The sequence below is a fragment of the Puntigrus tetrazona genome, chromosome 6, assembly GCF_018831695.1.
Source record: "Puntigrus tetrazona isolate hp1 chromosome 6, ASM1883169v1, whole genome shotgun sequence".
In the NCBI taxonomy this organism is placed as follows: Eukaryota; Metazoa; Chordata; class Actinopteri; order Cypriniformes; family Cyprinidae; genus Puntigrus; species Puntigrus tetrazona.
This window is the reverse complement of record NC_056704.1, coordinates 17741851-17765638: the sequence shown is the minus strand read 5'-3', so window position 1 is coordinate 17765638 and position 23788 is coordinate 17741851. Positions and strand designations below refer to the sequence as shown.

Sequence of the window (23788 nt, the reverse complement as noted above, 5' to 3'; positions counted from 1 at the left end):
AACTTGCCTTTCTTCTGCTGGGATGCCTGCTGGATTTCAGTGCACGAGATTGTTTGTTACAGGGGGATATTAGGAAGATCATCAGCTATTTCTGAAAAGAAATAACAAAGTCATAGTCTGCTACATTGTTTCTTGTACTTTCAGTCATCTGACAAAGAAAAAGTTGACCAGCTTCAGGAGGAACTTCTTCGAACACAGGTATTAACAGTTATGTGTCGCTGATTTTAAGCCAATGGTTTTTTCACACCAAACCTTTTTCATCACGATCTATTTATGTACATTTTATCCTCCTATTTCCTAATTCTTACGCAGTTAAAGTACCAACGGATGCTGGAGCGTTTGGAGAAGGAGAATAAGGAACTGAGGAAAGTGGTGCTGCAGAAAGATGACAAGGGCATTCACCAAAGAAAAGTCAAGGTCAGATTTTAACATTTTTCAATAATCCATGTAAGTGATACATGCAATAAACCACTTTTTTGTTAGTTTTTTTTTTTTAGAATGGCTGGGTTTGTCATTTCCATACATAAAGAACAGATTACAGGGTTACACTGATGCGTTTCTCCTGTCTTTAAACCTGTGCAGAAGTCCTTGATTGATATGTACTCTGAGGTCCTGGACATTCTGTCAGATTATGACTCTAACTACAATACTCAAGATCATCTACCAAGGGTCAGTATTATTCCCATTTTCCGTTTCTGTTATTTTCTTTTTTCTTTTATATTTTTTTACTTCCATGAAAGTTTCATTTTGTTTAGGTGGATGCTTTAAATAAGCCCGTGGGGTTTTCTCGCCTCTTTCTTCACTCTAATATGTTTTTTCTTACATGTTCCCCTGCTATGTGGTTTTATATATGTATACCTCCTAATGGTTCAGACATCTGTCTTTTCTTCACTAGGTGGTGGTAGTTGGAGACCAGAGTGCTGGGAAGACCAGTGTGTTGGAGATGATCGCTCAAGCTAGGATCTTCCCCAGAGGCTCTGGAGAAATGATGACCAGATCTCCTGTCAAGGTGAATTAAACCAACTACACTCAGATAGTAGTTAAACAACCCATGTGCATGTAACATAATAATTATGCAGTAAATACTATAATAATTGTGACATGTTTACCTGTAGGTGACGTTGAGTGAAGGCCCTCACCATGTAGCAATGTTTAAAGACAGCTCTCGTGAATTCGACCTTGGGAAAGAGGAGGATGTATGTTTCTTAGCTCAGATTTTGTAGTACAGATTTGTCAGTATCTATATTTGACTGGCAGGTCACTCAGATGATATGTGTTTTGTTTCTAGCTCGCAGCATTGAGGCACGAGATCGAAATCAGGATGAGGAAGAGTGTGAAGGAAGGGCAGACAGTCAGTCCTGAGGTAAGACCCTCCTTTCTTCACTGCTTTTGTGAAAACATTTACACTTCAACCTGGCCGTATACTTTTATGTTCATCATTCATGTGTTTTTTTTTTCTGTGTTAGACCATCTCTTTAAGCGTAAAGGGTCCAGGAATCCAGAGAATGGTGCTTGTTGACTTGCCTGGTGTCATCAGTGTAAGTTTTGCGCACATTTCATACAATTGTACACATAATATAACCGTCTATGCAGAACATGCTTACGACACTGACTGTTTAATTTGTATACAGACTGTGACAACCGGCATGGCTGCTGACACAAAAGAAACCATTTTTAGCATTAGTAAAGCCTACATGCAGAATCCAAATGCCATCATCCTCTGCATTCAGGGTGAGTTTTCTTCCATAAAAATATTTGTCCTATAATATTAGCATTCTCTTTAGCCAACTCTGTTAATATTTATCTCTCGGTTTGTTTCTCTCTTTCAGATGGTTCAGTAGACGCAGAGCGTAGTATAGTCACTGATCTTGTCAGTCAGATGGACCCTCAGGGCAGAAGGACCATCTTTGTTCTTACCAAGGTTGACCTGGCAGAAAAGAACCTAGCTAGTCCAAGCAGAGTAAGACCTTTAGATATTTTACTACATAAAAAACTTGATAACGTTACTTTCCGTTTTAGCCACTAGAGGGAGGCATTTTGTGTCCTCTGAAACTTAAACAAGCAATATTGACTGCAGTTATGCACAGATAATAGTATTTCGTTGAAATGTTTTACTTTGTTTACTTCATGTTATTTGCTTCAAATTGTAATTTTTTCCCCCCATTTGTAGATCCAGCAAATAGTTGAAGGCAAGTTATTCCCAATGAAGGCTTTGGGATACTTTGCTGTAGTAACTGGCAGAGGTAAGCGTGAGATCTTTTTAGAAACCATGTAGACATGAAATGTGGTGCACTTAGATTAAAACATTCAGTCCCATGATTCTTTCGTAGGCAGTTCTAATGAAAGCATAGACTCCATCAAAGACTACGAGGAGGACTTCTTTCAGAGCTCAAGACTGCTGAAGTAGGAGTCAAATGCATATTTGTAACTTTTTTTTTTTTTAATAACAAGTTACATATTTAAATTTTTACTATATTTGTTTCAACCTGCTAAAGGGATGGCATGTTGAAAGCTCATCAGGTGACCACAAAGAACCTGAGTCTTGCTGTGTCAGACTGCTTCTGGAAGATGGTCAGGGAGTCGGTAGAACAACAAGCAGATGCCTTCAAAGGTAAAATGACTTCATCTAACAGATCTTAGAGGGATCATTCACTCAAATGTACATTCTGATGAAATCATCTGCAAAAGGATGACCTTAATTCTTCACCTAAAGTCATCTAAAGCATCTAAGCAGACTGAATGTATTTTTTGTGTTTTCAAAAAACATTTGCCAAGAAGGTTTGCTCTGTCAAATCTTTAGGACAGTGGTTCACACCTAGGGAACCAAGGGCTCAAGAGGGGTAGAAAGCAGAACATACAAACGTTTCATTTTTTTAAATTATTTTTTAGTTTTTTGCATTTAGATGCAAATAAAAAAAATTCTAAGATAGCTTTTCTGTGTCTTTCCGAAAAAGGGAAAACATGTTGAGAGATTATTTGTGGGCTCGGAAGAAATAAATTTGCAAACAGTCGCATGCTTCTATTGTCATTTGTAAGTCGCTTTGGAAAAAATGTCTGCTAAATGACTAAATATAAATGTAAACAAAGTATAGTGTTATAAATGTAGATACAATGCAAATGTAAAACTTTGTTCAAAATGTTCATAACTATTGCTTTACAACATATCTGAAAACTGAAAATATTTAAAGGCTGTGCTTCTAAGCCTTTAACTTGATCATTGCTATTTTTATCCCCTAATAAGATGCTGATTTTCAAGGGCATTTTGAAGCAGAGTGCGCATCAGCTCTCAGGAGACCCAGTAAATAAACCTTAATAGAATCCAAAGCATCGGCTCGACAGCCACTTAACTCTGAAACCCACCTGAGCAGAGCCGTTTGCCTGTTCTGTGCGTGCTGATTCCCGTCACACCTCACCTCAGCTCAGACGTTCTGCACAGGGCACGCTGTAGACCTCCACGCTGCCAATTAACAGGCCGCCCCTGCTAACGCTCTGCCTCTAGATTTATTGCCTGACCCGGGACGCTTCTCAAACCTTTGTGTGGGCTATCGATCTCCACGGCTGCACTGGGGCCGGCCCGATAACCAGAGCAATTAGCGTCATCTCCATTGTGTGAGCGAGGCACCCGGCCCGTGTGTATGCTGGGGACGCAGGGCCTCTGGGGAGCAAGGGGTTGCTGATACAGTGCACGCCTGGCTCCAGGTGCATTGATCATGGCCACAGCGCAGTCTATCTGGTGTCCCTGTATGGGGAATTAGACAGAGGGAGATGGGAAGTGTCTGAGGAATAGGGATGCTGTCACTACAAAGTTTTAGTCTGAATTCACTCCTTTATTATTGGTGGCAATGGAAACTTTGAACACATCGTTTTATAGAAAATCTATTTATTTATTTATTTATTTATTTATTTAAATAATGAGATTAATAGCCAAGTTACTCATGATTCTGCTTGAACTATACCTGACCTACTTACTGCAGTTTTCTTAATGAATTTTGTAACACTTTTTACCAGTTTCTTAGAAATACCGTAAGTTTACACTTGTGACCTTATTTAAGTTATGCTGCTTATAAAATGTACGTATTAAAGGGATAGTCCAACCAAAAATTCTGTCAGCATTTACTCACTCTCAAGTCCTTCCAAACCTGTATGGCTCTCATTGTCCTGTGTAACAGAAAATATTTAGAAAAATGTATCAAAAGAGTTTAGATTCCCATTAATTTCCATTGTTTGATCAGAAAATACTATGGATGGCAGTGGGAACCAAAACTGGTTGGCAAAATTCTTCAAAATATCTTATATATATACACATATATGTATGTGTGTACATGGATATTATGGATATTATTCCATGGATATTATTCAAAATAATATCAATTAAACTATTCTTCATGTTCCCTGTTGATTAGCATCCCGATTTAATCTGGAGACTGAGTGGAAAAACAACTATCCTCGCTTACGAGAGCTGGACAGGGTAAGAACTGCCTTCCGATAAAACTGTTCTACATCTTTAATTCTTTAGGACTCCTTTTTAAGTGTCAGCTAATCTCAGCCTTAGATGTCACGCCCACGGATCAATGGCTAACCATCTCATGCTTATGGCACACAAATGTGGAAACACTTCAGGAGTAATCGTCGAATTTGTTAAACATTCAGTCTGGAAACAAAGATATAATCTGATGAATGAAACGAACTGTGATTGATTGTTTGGCATGTTGGTCAAATGAACTCTTGGACGGGCCTTGGTCAATAAATGCTGCAGTGGATTCCAGACCTCAGTTTAAAGTAGCCGTCTGGCTACATGTGACCAAAGTCCTTCACACACCAGACGATAAGTGCAGTGCTGCGTCGTGTTGCGCCATGTTTTTAAAATTCCAAAAATATTCTATGAGCGTATGCACACGGGCAGTGCTATTCGGTGCCTGCGCTTCTCGTCCAGTGTGAGACCAGCTTAAGTGTCAGCATTCGAGTGTCCTAATTTATGTATGACATTAGTTAATATTACTTATACAGTAGAATTGTAGAATTCTGTAGAATTCTGTAGAATTGTTTCAGTAAATTAATAAGTTATTTTGACATGTTTTAATTGTTTTATACTGTGTATGTCATAGAACGAGCTGTATGAGAAGGCCAAAAATGAGATCTTGGATGAGGTGATCAGCTTGAGTCAAGTTACACCAAAACACTGGTGAGCACTTCTCTTTTAATTTAATACAAAATTAAATGTTGGGTTATTTAAAAAAAAAACATAAATTACATTACATATAAGTATAAATTGTCCTGTGAGGATGAATTTATACTTATTTTGTTTTGCCTACTCCGTAATCGACTACTGTTTTACAAAAGTTCCAAAGGTTCCAAATTGCTGGTAGTACAATTTAGTATGATTCTATAGTATTATTTATGCATATAAATTTCACTTTATTGATTTTATGTTAAATGTGATTTGCATTCTGACACACCCTGTGGTCAAAACCCATAGGTATATATACACACACACATGCACATACACACTAAGATATTATCTATCTGTGTTCATCAACACAACTAATTATGATGAGGCATTCTTAATCTTCGACTCTATGTTGTCTGGATATGTTGGATGTTAAACTCGACATCTCCATCTCATGGCTTAAGGGCTGACTGTACAATCAGAATGCAAAGCTGCAAGCTGTACCTGGAGTTATGAACCTAAAACCCAGAGGAGCAAGCTAAATGAAATGGATCAGATGTTTGTAGGGGGCCCAGTGTGCTCCATCAGCCTCTCAAATCAATGGCATGATGAATAGCTGGAGGGTGGCTTATCTGGGCAGCGCTAGTTTGGTGGTATTGGAGATGTACGTGTATTGATGTACCCCACTAGAACAAAGCAAACAGGAAGTTATGAAATATGGTTTCCTTTTATGATGAATGAGCTTCGCCATCACCCTCAAAATATTCTCATCTTTGTCTTTATGTCAAGTTCTATACTTTCCGCTCGACTGTTTAGAATTATGAAGTACATTTTTTATGTTATTTGGTGGTTGAGAGCTCAAAACCATATAATCAACACTGTTTATTCCGCGCTTGGTTTACATTTGATAGCAGCTTGGGCATGCGTATTTTAAGAATTAACAAACTATTTTATGCCATTTTAGGGAGTCCATCTTACAAAAGAAGCTTTGGGAAAGGGTCTCAACACACGTTATTGAGAACATATACCTGCCTGCCGCTCAGACCATGAACTCAGGCACTTTCAACACCACTGTAGACATCAAACTTAAGCAGTGGACCGATAAACAACTTCCTCATAAAGCACTGGAGGTAATGAACACTGAATAAACACTGTTATTTTTTGTGCTGATCGTTACATTTCTCAAATCATCAGGTAAAACACTATTCCATACTATTCTATTCTGTTATGTTATATTATGTTATATAGTGTTTATGTTGTGAAGTTTGGAGATGGATTTTTTATTATTATTATTTTTTTGTTACTCAGGTTGCTTGGGAGACATTGCAGGAGGAATTTGCCCGCTTTATGGCAGAATACAAAGGGAAAGACCAGGATGATATCTTTGATAAGCTAAAAGAAGCAGTCAAGGATGAAAGCATTAAACGACACAAGTGGAATGAAAGAGCCATGGACAGCTTGGTAAATATAATGTATATGATTACCAGAAATAGTAGATTGTTTTGCTATTATTTAGTTGGTAAATGTTTCTTATGTATGTGTGGTATAGAGAGTGATTCAGCACAATGCTCTGGAGGATCGCTCTATCACAGACAAGCCCCAGTGGGATGCCGCTATTCAGTTCATGGAAGAAACGCTGCAGTCCCGCCTTAAAGACAGTATGTCTACCCCTCATAAATCCCTTTCTTGCCTGTCAGTCTATGGAGTGTGTGACTCATCTTCCTGTGTTGCAGCTGACTCAGTAATAGGAGATATGGTGGGGCCAGACTGGAAGCAGAGGTGGTTGAGCTGGAAAAATCGAACACCAGAACAGGTTGAACAGACAACGCTATAAATTTTATTTATTGTTTTTGTGGTCTGTTTTTACGATCTTGAAGCCATCTTTTAGTGTCAACATTTGTAGTGCTACTACATGTAGGTCCTAGTGATACGTTTTGTTCCTTAGCACATCCGTAATGAGACCAAAAACGAGCTGGAGCGTCTGTTGAAGTTGCATGAGGATCACACAGCCTACCTGGCCAATGACGAGGTCACTACAGTGCGCAAAAACCTGGAGGCCCGAGGAGTGGAAGTGGACCCCGTTTTGGTAAGTGAGATACTATCTAACTATCTGGGGGTTTTTTTCCCTCTAAATTTAACTGATCTATTTTTTCGTAGATCAAGGACACGTGGCACCAACTCTATCGGCGTCATTTCCTGCAGAAGGCGTTACTACATTGTAATCTCTGCCGGAGAGGTTTCTACTACTACCAGAGGCACTTTGTAGATTCTGAGGTACAGAAGAAGTCTTTTTAGTCAAATGTACTTAAAATAATAATTAGAGCTCCCGAAATGTTTCACTTTTGGGAATAGTTATGTTTACTTGGAATATATTTATATTATTTATTTAAATACGATTTTAAAAAAGATAAAATTAAGAATTAAAAAAATGACAATTACTTTAACGCTATTTAGAATTTCAATATTCTCAGCTGTGGAATAATCACCATTGGTGTCTGTATTCAATACTTTATTAACAGGGAATTTATTCATAAAGGCAAAGCAGATAATAAACAGTTCTATAATTTAAAAAAAATGTTTTTTGCATTCTTTGTATAATAGAATATTTAAGCCAAAGACTGTAATAGCGGTCTATTTGGTTAGGTGATGTTGAAAAGTTCTGTTTAGTTAATGGTTTGACTCTGTGTTTCAGCTTGAGTGCAATGATGTGGTTCTGTTCTGGAGGATCCAGAGGATGTTGGCCATCACAGCCAATACTCTTAGACAACAGCTCACTAATACAGAAGGTATGACTGAGGGTTCAAATTACCAAGAAAGCTTATAAAGATGTCTTCAGTTCGGGTTACTTGGCTCAAATCATCTCTTATACGAAATTAAACAGGCTTCAGTTGGAGGAAACGGTGACTGAGACTACTGGTATCAACAACATAACTAAGTGTCTGTGTGTGTGTGTTTTTTAACCAGTGCGACGCTTGGAGAAGAACGTTAAAGAAGTATTAGAGGACTTTGGAGAGGATACTGAGAAGAAAGTCCAGCTGATCACAGGCAGGAGGGTTCAGTTGGCAGAAGACCTCAGTAAGTCCTCATACTGTCTCCTCAAAACAGCAGCAAGGCAGGGCCACCATCAGAGGGCAGTGTTGTTTTACACTTGAGTGCTTTATCAATAGATCATTTATTCATTTAACCAATTTAACTAATTTAATTCCTCCATTACATTTCTATTTTTTTCAATGTTATGTTCATACATTTTTTAATTTTTTTTAGTGCAATGATCCTGTTCATTTTTATTTTCATAGCTTTTTTAATTTATTACACATTGAGCCAGAATGGTTCAAATCAGCTTTTTCTAAGCATTTCCTCACAGGGCCAAACTCATTAGTACTTCAGTATCAGGTATCTGTGGTCAGAATTCCACTGCTTCCAGTGCTTTGTACCTTCTTACTCAATTTAAGTGATATTAGTTCTGAATAGGGTACAGATAGCTTTCCACGCTCTCTTCACTCTCACACTCCCTCTTGTTTTTTTTCCCCGTTCCTTCCTCTGTTGAGGCTTGAACCCTTAATTGCCCTTCACAGTGTGAGAGAGCTCCTGGCTGCACACTGCCTGCTGTCTGTCATGTCTTCAGCCCTGGTTACTGTTAAACACTCTGTTGATTAAAGCAGCAATTTGTGGAGGCACGACTGACATGCTCAGACTTGATCTGGCACAGACACACGACTCGCACACACGTTCTGTCATTACTGTGATAACAGGGAGTGAGGTAATGGCACTGCTGCCCAGGTTTGTGTGTGCTTAGACACAATAGTCAATCTGCCTATACAGTCATAAAAAGCTTCTGTCTTTTGGGAAAAGAATTTCTTTGCATGTATAAGAGGCCTCTCTAAATACTTACTGTCTCTTTTGAACGGGTTGACTAGCTTAAGTGCCTTTGCAATGGACTGGAAAAAGCGCACTTTTTAGTGATTTTGTCCTGTAACTCAACAAATATCTTCCAGGAATGCTTTTTATCAGTCAATATAGCATGGGATCTTTGCAAAGACATTTACACAGATGTTTTGACATGCACTTTTATATATTCCGCTTGTTTAAAGGCCTGATCACACCAAAGACTGTAACAAACTTTAACTACGAAGTTTGGTCTTAACTACTATGTGCTTACATTTCAATTAATAATTTGGTACAATGCACTTATTTTTTTTTTAAAATACCAATATATAGTTACATCTGTACACCCATCTCTTACACCTTAAACCAACCCATACCACTAAACCTGTCCCTAACTTTACCCGTATCCCCACCTCAGCAGCAGCAGAAGTGTTTTTAAATGCAATATGAACACTTTAAGTACATTGTACTTTTTTTGATGTAATTACATAATATTTAAGGCCACCTAATATAAAGCGGGACCCAAAATTTTGATAATCACACCAATGCTATGAGAGTAGGAAAGTCTACAATATAATGTTAAAGGCACAGAGAAATTATATTATTGTAATCAACCTAATGAATGATAAATGCATTGACAGCAAAACTGAATCTACATAACAGTAGCTTATGCTTGTGCACTGGAGTGGATGCTAGTATAGCCGTTGTTTTAGTTATCGCTATAATTTTAGTTCTTGGTATGAACGGGTCTTTAGGATACAGTTTTTTTTTGGATCAGTTGGACCTGATTATAACCAGTAAGAAGTGCTTCATCAGTTTTGTCCGCTTTTGAACCTGCCTTATTACTGTATAAAGACCAGGATGTTGGGCTTTTTTGGTCTCGTGAGCATGTCCACTAGTCTTAGATGTCCGACCCTCCACTGTTTGAGCCTGATGCTTGGCGTTGGGTAACCCTTAGAGTGGATTCCTGTGCTGTAAAGCATGACGTTGCCTGGTGGACAACCAGCACTTAGGGAAAACACAAGCATGACCTCCCAAGAAGTGGCTGTTATGCTAATAAAAGCAAGTCCGGGCATGCATGCATGCATCAGTGCCCTAGCTGTTGCCACTGCACAAAACACATGGTCACTCTATTAAGGTGCAGTCAGTCTTTGAGAGAAAGGGAGAGAGAGAGAGAGAGAGAGGGCGAGAGGGCTGTAGTGACAGGTCTTGGTTTGTTAATAATGGTTGCCATGTTATGAAAAACAATTGCATTTTTTTAAACTAACAATTAGGCCTGGAAAAGTAGTCACTTTTGAGATTAATGTTAAATGGCATAAACATTTAAAGACATTTTAGAAACATATTTAAACTTTTGGAAAAAAAAAAGTTTAAGTAAATTTTAAGTAAATATTTTAAGTAAAAAAAAAAAGTGAAATGCCAGTATTTAATTATTTGCATAAGTGGAAAAAATACATCACTGTTCAGTATTCAATATTTTTGCAACCTGTTTTAGCAAACATAAATCATGATTTACTCTTTTAATATATTGACAGGCCTAGACAGACTTTAATTTAGAAAATTTGGTTAATACACATTAAGCATAGGTCTGACTGCAATGCATAATTTAAGTTCTGAATTGAAGCAGAAACCTTTTATGAATGAAACAATTTCAGACCCAGCTGTTTTTGTCATATTGTTGTTTGTTTTGCACGAAGGAGATTAAGACAGGATTAGTCCATGGTTTAATTAGGTCATTTAAGTAATTTTTGTAAACGTTAGTTTTAGTAAACATTACTAGTTTGCATCTTAAGACAAAACAAAGGCACTGGCATGTTGTAAGATCAGCCAGTGTGAGTTTCTTTCAGTTGAAACCGCTCAGATTTACATAAAATCTAGGACTAGGTTTAAGATTGGTCTGTGAAACCGGGGATTCATTTTCTTACACAGAATACTGTCAATTTTTGTTGATATCAAAGCATAAGTGAAGTTGTCAGGCCAGAGGTTTGCATATGTGTGCAACGGCATTGTCACCTTTTTTGGGGGCCACCGTTTCTGCCACATCCTGAAGGGATATGCAAAGAACATGAGTTTGGACAGAATCCTGGCTATTTAAAATTTCTTTACAAATAGAAGGGAGGAATTTGTGGGCCTGTCTGGCCTTGCCGCCTTTCCTGTGTGAGGTGGCATCATGTTCCCAGGGATCCTGGAGCTTTTGATGTACTTTGATGCACTGTCCCGGCTTCCTCTCAGAGAGAACAAATGATCTTATTTCAACCGTGCTCTCCTCTTAAATTCTTAAACCATTTAAACAGTGAAGCTTTCAGTCTGGCCTGGTTTCAAGCACCAGTATAATACTCTCAAATGATTTTTTTTTCTTTTCCTGTTATCACCTCGCAAGCTGATTCAAACTCTCTTTTTACTGGAATCTGTTTCTATGAAGATCCTTAAACCTTCAAGGAAATGTTCCATTGCTCATAAAGCACATAAAAATGGCTCTGTTCAATGAAAGTTTCTTTGGGAGTCACAAAAAATCTTTCTTTTATGGAATCGCTTGAAATCTGTTGTACATGACTTAAAATCTTTCATTTCTCACCTTCTCAGAGATCACATTATAAAACAAAAAAATCAAAAATTTTCAGAGCATAATGACCCTAACATGCTCTCTCGCTTGGCTCTTCCTAATTTTCCATCCACTTTGAAGTATCACTTTCTGACCAGCAGTTATGACAAGTGCCTCACAGACATCTGACTTCTGGAGAGCTTCTTGAGGTTTTTACAAATCAGTGAAGCTCATTACTCTTTACGAAGCACTCTGAGCGTTGCGCTTCAGTTCACTTTGATGACGCATTGGTAGGTCCAATCTTGACCTGGACTGAGTTCACAAAATTGGATCTTTTTGATTTGTTTCATGCCACTGGATGGTGATTTTTAGGAGTTGGAAAGTGAAGGATTTATTTTGGGAATATGTCTTGAAGCCAAATCTATTCCATGTCGCCCACCTTACAAGACCCAACAGGAAAAGATTCCAGAATCCAGTAGCGGACGGACGGGGGGGTTAGGAAGCAGGGGGATTTCAAGCTCCATGATCTTTAAATCACCTATGAGCTGTTGTTACACGCTCCCCGTCTCGCTCTCTGTTTGCTTTTTTTTTTTTTTTTTTTTTTTTTTTTTTTTGTAGACGGATTGGAAAAACTGACAGCCCCCTTCATAAAGCGAGAGATGTATTAACGGGCTCATGGAACCTGGGGCTGAGCCAGGGGTTGAGTCCGGCTCACACGAGGCCGTGAGGGGCTATTACTCCCACAGGTGCAGGGAGCTGAGCCGCTGACCCTGGCCTCACCTGTCTGCCTGTTTGAAGATGAGGAGCTGGGGGAGGACAGGGGCACTTCCCTTAACAAAGAGAAAAAAAAATTTACCCCTTGGGGCAAAGTCTGGTGTTAAGAGCGATTTGCCCTTACTTGCAGGCAGGCAGGCAGTGATCTGCTCTGGTTTCACACTTGGGGATGGTGTGTGTGTGTGTGTGTGTGTGTGTGTGTTTGTGTGAGAGAGGGAATGCGTAGGATTAGATATGCAAGATGGCTGCATTCAGGCTTGTTACTGTGGCTGCTGCCTGTGGGTGATGTCGTGTGTGCTTACGCTCTGCCAGGGCAGCTGTATGGCACTGTGCCTCTGCTGGAACTCTGCCTAAATTTCTAATATGCAACTGCAGGCACGTCAGGACGGCTTTATGAGACTTTGATTTACCTAATAGACTCAATTCAATTACAGCAATTCAGGGTGTATGTGGCTCCCTCTCTTGTCAATCTCTATGGCAGTCAGACTTGGCTTTTAGGTTCTATTTTTTTTTTTTTATGTTGGAAAATTGATGTGTAAACAGCCAGAGTAATTATTTTTAGGTACTTCTTTTTTAAGGGTTTTTAAGGCCCTCAAGCACTCAAAAATTAGCCTTTGAGACGTGGCAACCAAAATGTGGGTTGTTTTTCCACATATTGAGGAGTACTCTAACTTTTTATGGGGTGATAGGAATATTATTGTGGCGAGAAGGGAGGGGGAATCAGGGCAAAAATAACCTGGCTTCAGACTTGCATCCCTGCAACAGCAATGCATGTCTACTTGCATGTACACGGCCACTTCAAGTAATTTAGTTAAATTTTAGAAAAGTTTACATGAGTTATTTCATTTCATTCTATTCAATTCCACTACTTGTTTTATGTACTACATTATTTTATTAGTTTTTTTATTTGGTTTAATTCAACTTCTCCACAGTTTCACCTACTGCAGGATGTTAAACCAGCTCAGTGTTGTGCTTGTCTTTAAGAAACACTCTTTACTTTCAGTCTCACACTCTCCCTCATCACCTTTGCATCATTTCGTCTCCCTTGTGAAAGGATGACGTGGAAACCAGTTTTAGTGCTCAATGAAAACCACTCCTCCATTTCCTCCTTGCATAGTGATGTACTGTTGCTGCCCCAAGCTCTGTATACACAGGGTTTAACTGTGTTTGCATGAGGCGTTAGGTCACCACAGAAGCTGGTGTACCACCTCTTTACAGCATCTTTCTCTCACTGGCTTGTGTCCTCTATCTAATCATTCACTTGACTGTATGTTTTGCCATTTTATAGGTTTATCTAGAGCCTGGAGTATGAAAGTTACGGTGCATATGGCGCAACTCAGGTGTGAACTGTTGTTCCTGTGAGTGTTGTTCCAGCTTGTGATGTTGCACAGCTAGCTGGACTGTGAAACCTTTCATTAAAGAGCTGAAATAATAGAAAATGTCAAGAACAAGTGTTATTTTAGTATCATTGGGTTTTGAAGTAGGTTTTATTGTTCTGTTTTCTGCTTTCATTTATATTTTAGTTCTTCACTGATTAGTTCTAGTATTCATTTTTATAGTTTTTTTTTTTTATATTTTTTAAATCTATTTTACTACTTTACAATGTGAAAATACGCAATTGTTTTTTTGTCCCCATTAGCCTGCTGATGTTTTTTTTTTTTTCTTTCTTTTATAAACTTACCTAACTCCCAGCATTACTAAGTCATACAGCTATAATTTAACTCGGTAAAGAACACTTGTTGTGATCCCTGCTGCAGCTGGCAACCATCGAGTCATTTTCAATGTTGAGCATTGTACTGACATGAAAACTTGTTTTTATTGATTTATGTAAATTAATGTTCAGTTCAGCAAAGACATATACAAAAAGCGAAGCAACAAACTTATATTCAACAAAAACGGCACGCTTTAGGATGTCACGCATCAATTTATGGAGAGCTATATGCACTTGCCTTTCATCCTTAGCCAGCTTCTGTGTTTTTCCTTTTCTCACTCTCGCCTCTTCTTTCTCACACGCTCCCACCATATTCCCTGCACCCCATCGCTCTGATGTGAAAAGCATATTTTTGGCCTGCCCCTCCAGTGACAGAAAGACGATTATGCCTTTCTTTCAGGCCGAGAGGAAACCGCTCCCATCTCTAAAACAGCTGGAGCGAGCCCCATTTCCCCCCCACCAAAGCTGGCTTGTATCCCCAGTCTTCCCATGCAAGCTGATAATGGGCCGCCCACTCCCACCAACGCATCCCCGTCACCCCACCCAAGTACTCTCAAAGGTCCTGCTCCACACATATAAATCTCTCAACACCCGTCGTCCCAGTGAAGGAAGTATTTTCCCTCTTCTCCCTTTTACCGTCACCCTGCCTTCAAACCTGGGGAAGCGGAAGTCAGATGAGTGGGAAATGAACCGGAGAACTTGCATTTCCATTTTACAATTCGTCCCGTCACAAAAAGTGCCCTTTGGGAACGTCTGAATCGAGTCCCATTGTCATTTGGTCTCCTGCAAGGCTGTTCTCGAAGCCTCTGCACGCCGCACCATACATCTATCTGTCAGATAGTCTGTTATGAGGTAATAGGAAAACCATACATTTCCTTCCCCTCCAAGCAAAAATAGAGCACTTGTTGCAATGCCTCACCTTCTGGCCCAGTCGCGATGACACTGTGTGACATAGTGCAGCTCCTTTATCATGTCTTGTTCAATTCACAGTTAAAAGAAGGGATTTACTGAAGCTATAATTTCAGTTCCGGCATTGCTTTAATGCATTCTGCAAACCACAGTGTTTGCTATTTTAAATCCGGAATCCCAAATTTGAACTCTTAACCAGTGCACAATATACATCTGTAAATATGTTGTCCCACCTAATGATCCATTAAATTAGGATCCGATGAAAAACCTCAACTGATTTCTGCACACACATTACAGTGTAATATTCACACTGATCAGAAGTGGGGTTAAATGGATTGTTCACCCAGAAAATTAAAATGTTGCCATTTAATCTCCTCTTAATAGAGCTCTAAACTTGTATGACTTGCTTTCTAGGTAACACTTCATTTGAAGGTTACAAAAAACATTAAACTATACATAATATACATGCAAGTAATCCTAAGAATAACCCTAACCATATAGTAAGTACATGTAGTTAATTAATATAATATTAATAGTGCTTGAATGTATGATTACACTGTAACAAGGACACCTTAAAATAGTGTAACCACTTTGTTTTTTAGAACACAAAGATGTTTTGAACAATTGAATTTGAATATTTTTGTCTTTACAATTAAAGTTGAGATCGTTTCCCATTGACTTTCACATTGCGTAGACAAACAACAAAGAAAAAGAAAAGTTGGCACTCATAACATAAAAGTGAGTAAAAGATGATAGCATTGTTATTTTTGGGTGTAATATCACTTTGTTGACCATCAGTGGTGGCAGAATTATAGACGGGATTGTGATTTTAAGTGCAGGGTCAAAGTTGGATCATTTATGCTGACTGACATGCAGTTATGAGCCCAATCCTATACAGCATGGGTAATTTTTGGTCTCAGATGGGTAGAGAGGGACGGCCTCCTATCGTCCAGTTGGCTGTTTTCTGGCTGTTCCACGTCTTGACTTGCCTCTGTCTTACTAGTGCCAAAGCCCTGTAATTAAATGCTTATTGGAGGCCAGGCTGGAGGGAGGCTGTGAAGGGGAGGTGAGGAGTTCAGCGTACACCTGGGTTGACACGATGCTGTCTGCACAGCCCTCATAAGCAGGAGTCTCTCATGCAGCCTAAGGGGAAAGTGAAGAGAAAATTCCCATTAGTTCAGTTGTTGTTCAAAGGTTCTGACTGCTGTGTATAGAAATGCAATATAACCAATACCTGTCAGATAATAATTATTGTAATATTATAACCAATAATTAATTTTGTACGTTGAACATAAGATATTTTAATGGATGTTTTTTTTCTATTCTTTTTTTTTCTATTCCAGGGTAGTCAGTGAGCTCCAGTTTTCTTTGGCTCCTGATGTTCTGCAGAAAATTGCATACAGGTTTAGAATGACAGTAAATAATGGCGGAATTCATATTTTGGGATGGACTAGCTTTTTAAGATCCATTTCGATAAATACATTTTTTGCTAATTTATCATGCATATCTTTCCATAATTTGTTATATTTTCTATTGTGATTGTATTATCACATTGTGAATTGCATAAAAGGAATGTATGTGAGATTTGTTCATCGAGAATGCCATTTGCACCCAATTGGCCTCCCAGTGGCTTGCTACATTTTAGGCTGTGATGGGGTGTTTTAACATGAAAAAGTATTCACACTTTATCTTTAACTGCTTGTGTGTATGTTTTCACATACTCAAATAAGCCTGTTTTTGAGGTTAGCTGGAACCTACCCTGGTGTTGAACTCTTGAGGATCTCCACATCAGAACTCCGGCAGTGGTTCCTTTCCTCCTTGTGGCCATGTGTTTTAGTGATAACTTGGAGAGCTGATTTGTGGAAACACTGTTTTCCATGGGTTATACATCACTTTTGTTCTTTTCACTGATAGGTGTTCCTGTGTGAATGCTCAGATATGATTTCCATTAATGGGATAGTTCACCCATAAATTATAGATTCTGTCATCGTTAACTCACCTCCACATTCCCAAAATAGTTTTGGACCCAAATCACTTTCATTGCATCAAGAAAAAACTGTTTAAATGTTTTTGGAAATATCATCTTCTGTGTTTGGAACTACATTTTTGTGTTTGAGAAGCTTTATCAGACAGATTCACACCTGAAGTGACACTGATTTTCTGTGGAATGTCTTCAGTCGTCTTGTTTCCGGGAAGGCACAGCGGGAAACGTGAGCTGCTGAAAAGGCTGTTGCCACATTTTAATTTCTTTGCCATTTTCCCTATTAACGGTCGTGCTACTTGATGGCAAATACCGAAGGCCACCATTTATATCAAAAGGGATTGAGTTTCTCTTCAGCTCCTTGCAGCTCCGTCTCCTTGGCGGTATCCCGTGCCCTGACTCTCGCTTTTTTCCTCGTCCTTCTGTTCTCCACGGCCACACTGTTTCACAGTCTAATTACAGGTCAATTAAGGGCTTTCTCCAGCCTTCTGCCGCTCCGGCCCAGGAGGCTTAGAGGCCCGCAAGAGTGGGAGTGAAAGAGATATCATTTCATGTGGAGATCAGGCGAGAGCCCCTTTCAAAGAAGGGATTGAGGAGGAATCCTGAAAGAGAGAAAGCCACCCCACACCTCCCTAAAAAGGAGGCTACTGGGACAGGGGCCAAAGGATTATGGGAATATTCATGACCAGATAAAGAGAGAAGACCTATGAATGGATGTGTCCAAAAGCTCATCTCTTAGGTAAACAGGGGTCTAAATGGAGTTTGGACCCTGTTCTCGGACTCACAGAAGCAGGGGAAGGAGCAGTTCTCTTTCCTGCGTCACATTTCCGAGGCACTGAAAAGACCGTCTTGTTTTGGCCTTTTCTTAGCCGTCATTCTGCGTTCCTCCATGTGGAACAAACAGATGGCGACCAGAAATAAATATCTGTTTCTCACAGTCTTTTCACACACTTTAAGCCCATATACACACAAGTTCACATCATCCTTAGCTGTCCATTCTTCTTTAAAACTTCATTGGCAGTAAACGTACACGTTTTCGATTTGACGGTTTCCACGGGCCATGCAGCACATAGCTTCCATCGCATCCTCTTCGTTCATACCATTTCTAGTTTTTTTAAATCTTTATTTATGTATTATAAAGTCATTTTTGTTGAATTAAAAGAGTGCAAACAATAATATGCTGGTTTTAGAAATTGTATTAATAAATTAACACAAATCTATCAAACTGTATAAAAAATATTAGGGATGCACAATATATGGGGCCCGTGTTTTATATTTTTTAATCAATTGCTGTTTGCACATGTTTGATATTTATGTTCTGATGTTACTTATTTATTCAATTCTTTAAGTGTAAAATATCTAAGTATTAGGTATGAATTTATAATTTATAATATAATCATTTATAATGTTAATAATAATAGTGATTACATAATTTATAACTATTTATAAAAGGTAAATAAATTATTATATTATATTCAGCCATAACATGTTACCACTTCAGTTAATTGATAAATATCAGTGAATACTGCATACATCAGTGCTATTCAGTGACATCAAGTGTGTCCAAATTGTTCAGGTGGAATGAATTTTATGAATCTTTTCCTGCTAAAATATCCTGCATTTTTCAAAAAAGACCACAGGCGGCTTGAGTTTCATCTCCACACCTGCCGTGTCATAAGGCCATCTCCAAAACCTAATGCCTGTTATATTCGCTAACCTTCACCATTACTCTTTATGTCCCTAGGCACAAAAAAGATACTCAAGTCTAAGCCACGAGATTGCGTATATGTGTGTGTGTGTGTGCGCGGTGCTGAAGGGTCATGTTTCCAGGCTTCAGGATATTTGTGAAAGTTTGTGTGTTTTGTACGTGTGAGCACGTGTGCGGTTGTGTGTGGGTCATAGTATTGTATTTCAGACCTTAGAGATGTCAGATGTCCACAAAGGCTGTCTTATTTCTTTCATCCTACACCTCTGAGGAGAATGGGGAATCCCCACACCACAAATACACCTAAAACGGCTGCACGAGCCTCAGATGACAGTATTTAGTTACAGCCACAAACTTGTAGGCCAGTGTCCACTTGAAAAGCTCAGTTAACCTGTTGTCACATGAGACTTTAGATTGTTTGTTCTCACACTATTAGGCCACAAATGGTCTTGCGTGCGTACATAACATACATAATAGCTCTGTTCCAAAACTACTGAGCTGCCTCGTTGCCAGTTGGTCAATGAAACTCACAAGTGACCGATTTGGAAATCACTTCAGATTCTCAACTAGACTCTCAATTGAAATCAATGCAAAATTATCTTAAAACTTATTTGAACTACTTTATTTTATTATCCGGCGTTTCTTGTACTAGTAGTAGTAGTAATGTTATTTATTTTGTGTCATTTAGAATAATTGGTGACCTGGACCTCATTGTGGTGTTCACCCATGCAAGAACATAATTTCTAAATTTGAAAAATTTCGTAATTTATTTCCTTCATTTTTACATAGTTAAAAAGTCACCCATTCCTTGACTCTCTGAAGGGAACCAGCTTTGAAGTAGCATGTGGAGGTGAGGAGGTGCAATAGAACACCACCTCTTCATCATCTGCTCCTAAACCGCATGCACCTTTTAGTGCTCGACTGTCAGTGGCCACCATCTGCTGCTTGAGTGTCAGAGAATGTACCCACAGTGGCACTTGACACGACTTGATGCTTTATCTGCAGGAAAACCTAGAAATATCTGTATGCATTTGAGTCCACTTGAAAGTGCGTCTTTGCAATGATGTGGCCAGGTTAGGGGTTTTCCCAGGAGAAGCTTGAACTTGAGAAGGCCGGTGAATACTAGTGAAAAGACATGGAGTGATAATTCTGTGCTATTGAAATTGCAGCTTTACTCACAATTGCATTTCTCTTTACAGAAAAAGTACGTGAAATTCAGGAGAAACTTGAAGCTTTTATTGAAGCTCTTCACAAAGAGAAATAGAGCAGTAGGTAAAGTATTTTAATAACTTTAAGGGTGTCATACGATGTTGCTAATAAACACATTATTTTGTATATTTGGTGTTATTTTCCACATACTGTACATTTATTGTTTCTCTTCTAAAGCCCGCTTTCTGAAACGGGTCTATATGTACAAAGCTCATCATTCTAAAAAACGAGGTGTGATTGGCCAAATACCTGATGGAAACATCTAATGGAAATGTTAATTCGCATTACTCTACTGAGGGGATGTGGACAAGGAATGTTCTAAAACATTAATTTTAGGGATCTTATCTATGCACTAACAGCTTGAACACTCCAAAGAGAAAGGAAAAAATGGCATCATTGAAAATTGTGAAATTAAGGCTGCTAAAGCAACACATTAACTTAAAAATTAGAAAAAGTAATGCAAAAAATAAAAAAATCTAGGATTCATCATGCATTTGACTAAAATCTTAGACTAAAAAGTAAAACCGTTGATAGCCCTAATTAAAATGTTATTTGTAGTTTTATGCATTTTTATGGTTTTAATGTTTTGAGAAGTAATTGTAATTGTTCTTTATCTTTTGTTTTTTTTTCAGGATCATCTTGTTTCTGGACAGTCATGCCCTTACAGAAGAAAATGCACTGATTAAATACAACATCATTTTTGCTCTTTGCCCTTTGTAAACTTTCTACCCAGCTCATCGTCTTCTCTGTTTTTAATGTATCCTCCTTCAGCTTCCAGTCTTCTCGAACACGCTTCTCTCTCACACTCTCCCCCCCTGAAAATCAGTGAAAGTAAGCAAAGTGAGCTGGAGCCCCTTTACGTTTGCTGCATATTTAATCACTGTTGGAGAACAAGCACTTACTCAAGTAAAGAATGGTACATGTCAGTGCCATGCATTCTTTCTTTCGTCCTCCAGCGCTTAAAAGCCACCAATGTGTTCCCCAGACATGTTCTACGAGGAATCAGTCAGACAGACATGCGCACACATCTTCTCTCAATCCCACGTTCCCAATAAAATACTTTGTCCGGGTCTCTCTTTGCCCTGACTTTCTTTATTAGTTAAGGTGATGTTTATGGTAAAGCCAAATGGTGAAATGCATCTGGCATTGCTATAAATAGAGAAAGTATTCAAAAAATGTCTTATCACCAGTTGCCGCCTTCATTCATGTTTTGGAACTGTTATTTCACAATGTTTATTGAACATCTGTCTCTTTTTTTTGACGCATTCACAGCCACAGTAACAATATACCAGTAGACCACCGTCTAAATCTTTTGTAATTATTTTGTAGATTCTGTTATTGATATATGCAGTTGTTTGTACAGTAGATCTAATCTGCACCTCATTTGCTTATAGTCATCTTTAGCTTAGTTTAATATATTGAAGAAAGAGCTAGGAGACGTGGTCCTGAAGATGCAGAACATTTCTTTATAAGGAGACCAGATCACACCATCTGCTCACACAGGTGGATAAAAATGCATCGGCATATCCTGTTTGCTCCTTTGGCCCTAAACACCATTTCCTCTCACTTTGTTTTACGACTGTTTACTTTTGAGAGATTCAAATGGTTCTTCTTTTCGTCAGTCATCTTCAGCTTTAGTGCACTTTTAATTCTTTGCTTGCACATTTTATATTTCGAATTAATAGATTTGTTTTGTGGTCTCACTGGGTTTTATATAAAATCCACATTAATGTCCTGAGCATTTTGAGTGTAAGGGACACCACATTTTTGTTAATGGTTGCTTATAAATGTAAATGGGTAAATTATACATGTGCTTGTATAGTATCTCTTGAGTAAGTTCATTGAAATCACTGATCTGTCGTCACAGTGGGAAAATATCTGAGTGTGGTGCTTGTAACAGAATATCTGTCGAATGATTTAGGAACGTTTCCTCCTTTTTTGTTGTAGATTGTAATGTTTGCATGTTGTACCCCATCAGATGTGGTTTATTTATTGAATTGGTGTTAAAAAAAAAGGAGTAATAAAAGTGACTTTAAATGTATGTTAAACAGAGTGGGTGGGTATGGACCGTATCCAACGTGTGTGAATTTTGCTTGCTGTTAATTTAACGATTGCTGTTATACTTTTCGACAGGTACAGTGCACGCATAAAGGATTTGTTGCACTTTATGACTGAAAAAACATTTATTAAATGAGTCGGTTTGAATCAATATCCAGGTTTTATGAATGAATGCACAGGCTAACCAGTATAAACACCAAATTTCTCACTCATCCCAATGTTGTAATTAAGAAAAAGCATTATTTCTCAACCGGTTCGATTGCCCAGCCTGGAATTTTAGCATTCCTATAGTTCAGAAAGTAGTAAATGGTTCTAGCTACGCTAATGTGGATTTGATTTACAAGGAATGCATGAATCCATCAAATGTATACCAAATACATCAATGTTTAATATAATTTAAACGATGAAAAAAACCCTTTAGAAATCTAAATGTAAATCTTTTTAATTCTACCCATGACATAATGGTAATAATAGGATGGTAATAACTGGATCTATGCACACCAGCTGCCTATATATAAAAAATTTAAGTGTGTGTTTGAAGAATTTATTCGCAAAAACGAATAACAGATTTTTTCTCCCTTTCAAAAATCCTATTTTGTTATGTTATCACATTTTTTATTGTGTTAGTTACCTCTAAACCATGTGCATGTAACATTTATTAAATGACATTAAAGGCTAAAGTTTAGCTTTAATTACCTATGGTGTGAAGATGGATTGGATTTATCCTGTTGTGCACTTCTTAAAGGTATAAGTTTCTCACAAAATTACCATAACTGCACTGCAACGGAAGTTGTGTTGGCCAGACATTTAAATGTGGGAATGATTGCGTAAGCTGTTTCGCGATTTGATCTTAAGAGGGAAAATTGTTACCTTGTCATTTCGTCTTTGGAACACGCAAGAAAATATTTTGGATAATATGACTAATCAAAAAAACTAGAAAGAAAAAATCTCAGAATGAAATGGTTTGTAATGAAATGATGACCTTTTAACGTTATCGTTTTAAGAGTACGTTTAGTGTTTTTTTTTGCAACTTAACGTCCAAAATGAGAATGACATCCACTGCCCTAGATCGGTTTACATAAAAAAAATGCAGTGTTATTTTGAATTGCTGTATAATAGACCATTTCTACATGCTGTATGCATGAGAATCTGTGTACGTCAATGTGCATTTCCTGCAGCTAATGAAGCAGGAATGATCTAGGTTAGGTGTGAGTGGCCCTTGCTCTGAGGTATGACTCCATGCTCCGTGGCCTGTGCTCATCATCAGTGCAGGGTTGTAGAGCCGGACCTCTGGGCTACGTGTGGAAGCGTGGGGCCCTTGAGCTCTCAGCTCCAGACCGAGCTGATGAATAACACAGTGGGCAAGAGGTCTTTAACTCCTGGGCATCCTCTCCTATTTCACAAGGCCTTGATTGTTACTGGCATCGTTACCTCGCCGGAGGGGTGCGGAGGGAATTGCGGGGTGTCTGTTTTTCAGAGAGCGCTCTATTTCTTTTCCAGCACCTGAGGGGCCGCACGCATACATATGCTCCGGCCTCTCTCACGTCTCGGAGAATGATTATATTCCCCGTTTGTTAAAAAGGATAGTCTGAGAAGGAGGAGTGTTTGGAGGGAAAAAAAGAGAAAGACTTTAACCTAATGACTCTGTTGCGTTTCAATAGGGGCGAGGAAGAAGTCAACCTCCAGCGAAATGCCTTTGTGCTATCAGATAACCGGCTTCTGAAGACGGGGGAGGACACACTATATGGCCATTAGCATCTCCAAAGGCCGTCACGTTGACTAATAGCCCGGGCCACAACGCCACAGTGGCTCAGTTTGTGTTTTTCTCCATTATGTGAGTGACACAA

At 38.6% G+C, this 23788-nt stretch overlaps 1 protein-coding gene across 10 annotated transcripts in view; it reads left to right on the top strand.

Moving 5' to 3' along the window:
• opa1 (OPA1 mitochondrial dynamin like GTPase) overlaps nt 1-21924 on the top strand; it is a 30393-nt gene extending 8469 nt beyond the window's left edge. For 7 of the 10 annotated variants that reach the window (XM_043241931.1, XM_043241930.1, XM_043241932.1 and 4 more), the window contains 24 exons: nt 145-198; nt 313-417; nt 583-669; nt 896-1009; nt 1116-1196; nt 1289-1363; nt 1467-1538; nt 1632-1731; nt 1830-1960; nt 2171-2243; nt 2331-2403; nt 2496-2611; nt 4404-4468; nt 5106-5182; nt 6132-6297; nt 6476-6628; nt 6717-6825; nt 6901-6980; nt 7113-7253; nt 7325-7441; nt 7860-7953; nt 8132-8242; nt 19874-19946; nt 20516-21924. In XM_043241931.1, the coding sequence (XP_043097866.1) occupies nt 145-198; nt 313-417; nt 583-669; nt 896-1009; nt 1116-1196; nt 1289-1363; nt 1467-1538; nt 1632-1731; nt 1830-1960; nt 2171-2243; nt 2331-2403; nt 2496-2611; nt 4404-4468; nt 5106-5182; nt 6132-6297; nt 6476-6628; nt 6717-6825; nt 6901-6980; nt 7113-7253; nt 7325-7441; nt 7860-7953; nt 8132-8242; nt 19874-19938 (2259 nt within the window). In that variant the 3' untranslated portion in view covers nt 19939-19946; nt 20516-21924. Of the gene's footprint in view, nt 1-144; nt 199-312; nt 418-582; nt 670-895; nt 1010-1115; nt 1197-1288; nt 1364-1466; nt 1539-1631; nt 1732-1829; nt 1961-2170; nt 2244-2330; nt 2404-2495; nt 2612-4403; nt 4469-5105; nt 5183-6131; nt 6298-6475; nt 6629-6716; nt 6826-6900; nt 6981-7112; nt 7254-7324; nt 7442-7859; nt 7954-8131; nt 8247-19873; nt 19947-20515 lie in introns of all 10 variants that reach the window. The other 3 variants (XR_006251188.1, XR_006251187.1, XM_043241928.1) reach the window with 3 other exon arrangements.
• Nucleotides 21925-23788: the final 1864 nt, after the last annotated feature.